Below are 3,158 nucleotides of genomic sequence, written 5' to 3'. Positions count from 1 at the left end.
ATTTGTATCATAATTTTTCTTATTTATTTTTGTATGTTTGTGTTTTCAACTTGTGATAGTCATTGCTAACGTTTTTCTTAGCTTTGTTTGACCTTGCATGACACGGAAGAGTAAGCAATCACCGCTTATTCCCGTTGATCCAGAGTTAAATAGGACTGTGAGAAACGTGAGGAGGCTTTTGCAAGGCACACCCGAGTTCTCTATTGTATATTCGGATTCCGATCCGGAGGAAATCTTTGCAACCAACGAAGAAGATAACATGGGTGATAACGATCTTCCTCCACCATTGTTACGGGATTATGACCACCCCAATGCCTTCACACTTCGGAGTGGCATACGTCTCCCTACTACGAATGCAAATAATTTTGAGCATTCACCTCAAATCATCCGTATGATACAAAGTGATCAATTTGGTGGGAGTTCTCATGAGTGTCCTTTTGCTCATTTGGAAAACTTTCTCTAATTATGCACAACCATTATGCAAAACAACATTACGGAAGAGTTCATCCGTATGCACATGTTTCAATTCTCCCTCCGTGACAAAGCAAAGCATTGGTTGAGAACGGTAGAAGAGGGGTCATTGACCACATGGGATGAAGTTACTAGAGCTTTCCTTGGAAAGTATTGTCCACCCGAAAAGACCGCCGAACTAAGAAGGAAAATCACCAATTTCAACCAAGAGATTGATGAAACATTAAGTGAAGCTTGGGAGCGTTTCAAGGACTACACTAGAAAATGCCCACACCATGGTTTCACATCATGGATCATTGTTCAAAGCTTTTATGATGGTCTTACTCCTACTTTAAGGGCCAACCTTGATAACGGGGCCGGTGGTAGCCTTAAAAAGCTATCGGTGGATGATGCATACAAGATGATTGAAGAAGTGGCAAAGCACTATGCATACGGAGGTGATAGACGACAACCTCAAGCAAAGAAGGGCGGAATCCACGACCTTAGTGCAATAGACCTTATTGCATCAAAGTTTGACATGCTAGCTCACAAGCTAGATCAAGCCACCCTTACATCTCCAAGCTCTTCTTCACAACAAGTCATGTCTTGTGAAACTTGTGGAGGAAATGATCACTTGTCCTCCTATTGCAACTCAACTAACCAAGAACAAGCTGCGGCTATTGGGCAAAGAAACGATCAATACTCTCAACCCTACAATCAAGGTTGGAAACCCCAACAAAACACGGGTTGGAAACAACAAAATCAAGGCCCCCCTCAAAATCAATACAACCAATCTCATCCACAAAACCAACAAGCTCCTTACCGTCACCCTAACCAAAGGGACCAAAACCAACAAAGGCAACAATATAACCAACCCGCTCCTCCACCTCCTCAAAAATCTAGCCTTGAAGCCGCACTTGAAACCTTCATTACACAACAAGGAAGAAGCAATGCGGATATGCAAGCGAACATCCAACAACTTCAAGCACACAATAAGATAATTGAGAATCAATTGGCTCAAATTGCACAACAAGTTGGAAGTTCATCCTCCAATCCTAGTGGTCACTTCCCAAGCTCAACGGTTGTGAACCCAAAAGAGCAAGCTAAGGCCATTACTTTGAGATCGGGGAGAGGTTATGAAGGGCCGGTTATGAGTGAAGAGGAGCCACAAAAGAGAGATGAGGGAGTTGTGGTGAGAAATGAGGATGAGTTTGAAAATGAGATAGTTGATGTTGAGAGAAAGGAGCCACAAAGTAAGAATGAGGGAGATGAGGAAAAGGTAGAAAAGCCCCCCATGAAAGTATACAAGCCTCCCATTCCATTCCCTCATAGGATTGTTGAAAAGAAATTGAATGAAAAGTTTTCAAACTTTCTTGAAGTCATGAGAGGACTTCAAGTGAATATCCCCTTTCTTCATGCTATGTCACAAATGCCTACATATGCAAAATTTTTGAAGGATCTTTTATCCAACAAGAGTAGGCTTGAAGAGAATGCAACCATCTCCCTTCCTAAGGAGGTGAGTGCAATCATTCAAAACAAGCTCCCTCAAAAGCTTGGTGACCCCGGTAGCTATGCAATACCGGTGAAGATTGGAGACTTAGAGGCTATGGATGCTTTATGTGATCTTGGGGCAAGTGTGATTTTGATGCCCTATTCTATTGCTAAGAGTTTGAAAGTGGGAGACTTGAAGCCAACAAGGATGTCCTTACAATTGGCCGACCGCACGGTTAGGCTACCTTTGGGAATTCTTGAAGATGTACCGGTTCAAGTTGAAAGAGTATTTGTGCCATGTGATTTTGTGGTAATGGAAATGGAAGAAGATACTACGGTGCCCCTAATCTTGGGAAGACCGTTTTTGAACACCGCGGGTGTTGTGATTGATATGAAGCAAGGAAGATTGACCTTAAATGTGGGAGATGAGAAAATATCATTTTCATTTCCACAAACATTGAAAAAGCCATTGTATGATGAAGTTCATAGAGTTGATACATTGGAAAGGGACTTAGAGAAGTTCCAAGAAAAATTGTTTGAAGGAGATCCTTTACAAGCTATCCTAACGGGAGGCTTAGTTGAGGAAGGTGAAGAAACGAGGGGGTATGATCTTTTGCTCAACCAACCTTTAGTCCACAACGAAAAGAAAGTGGAAGTGCTTAATGTGGAGGTAAAAGAGGAGAGGACTACACCTCCTCACAAGGTTGAACTTAAACCCCTTCCTCCTTTACTTAAATATGCTTTTCTTGATGATAGTGAGAGTTATCCCGTTATTGTCAATGCTAAACTCGATGACACCTCTCTTGGGAAACTCCTAGCTGTTTTAAGGGAGTATAGAGGTATCATTGGGTACAAAATTGATGACATTAAGGGGATAAGTCCTACTATATGCATGCATAAGATTTTACTTGATGATGATCATGCTTCCTCGATTGAGCACCAAAGAAGGCTCAATCCAAACATGAAGGAAGTTGTGAAAAAAGAAGTTTAAAAACTTCTTGAAGCGGGCATAATCTACCCTATCTCCGATAGTAAGTGGGTTAGCCCGGTTCAAGTTGTGCCTAAAAAAGGAGGCATCACCGACCATCATCAAGAATGATAAGGGTGAGACCATTTCTACGAGCTCGGTCACCGGGTGGAGGATGTGTATTGATTATCGAAAATTGAATAAGTCCACCCGGAAAGACCACTTCCCACTCCCCTTCATCGATCAAATA

The 3,158-nt window shown here is 42.0% G+C and overlaps 1 protein-coding gene and 1 non-coding gene across 2 annotated transcripts; one reads left to right on the top strand and one right to left on the bottom strand.

Moving 5' to 3' along the window:
* Positions 1 to 478: 478 nt before the first annotated feature.
* On the top strand, positions 479 to 2,932 carry LOC145642879 (uncharacterized). Its single transcript, XM_081694040.1, has 2 exons — positions 479 to 1,172; positions 1,392 to 2,932. The coding sequence occupies exons 1-2, from the start codon at positions 479 to 481 to the stop codon at positions 2,930 to 2,932; spliced, it is 2,235 nt and encodes a 744-aa protein (XP_081550166.1).
* Positions 647 to 753, bottom strand: LOC145557205 (small nucleolar RNA R71). The gene has a single exon (XR_014092255.1). It is a non-coding gene; the product is annotated as a small nucleolar RNA R71 (small nucleolar RNA).
* Positions 2,933 to 3,158: the final 226 nt, after the last annotated feature.

The sequence above is a fragment of the Chenopodium album genome, chromosome 8, assembly GCF_948465745.1.
Source record: "Chenopodium album chromosome 8, dcCheAlbu1.1, whole genome shotgun sequence".
Classification (NCBI taxonomy): Eukaryota; Viridiplantae; Streptophyta; class Magnoliopsida; order Caryophyllales; family Amaranthaceae; genus Chenopodium; species Chenopodium album.
Note: the sequence above shows the minus strand (reverse complement) of the source record. Positions and strands in the feature narration are given on the sequence as shown.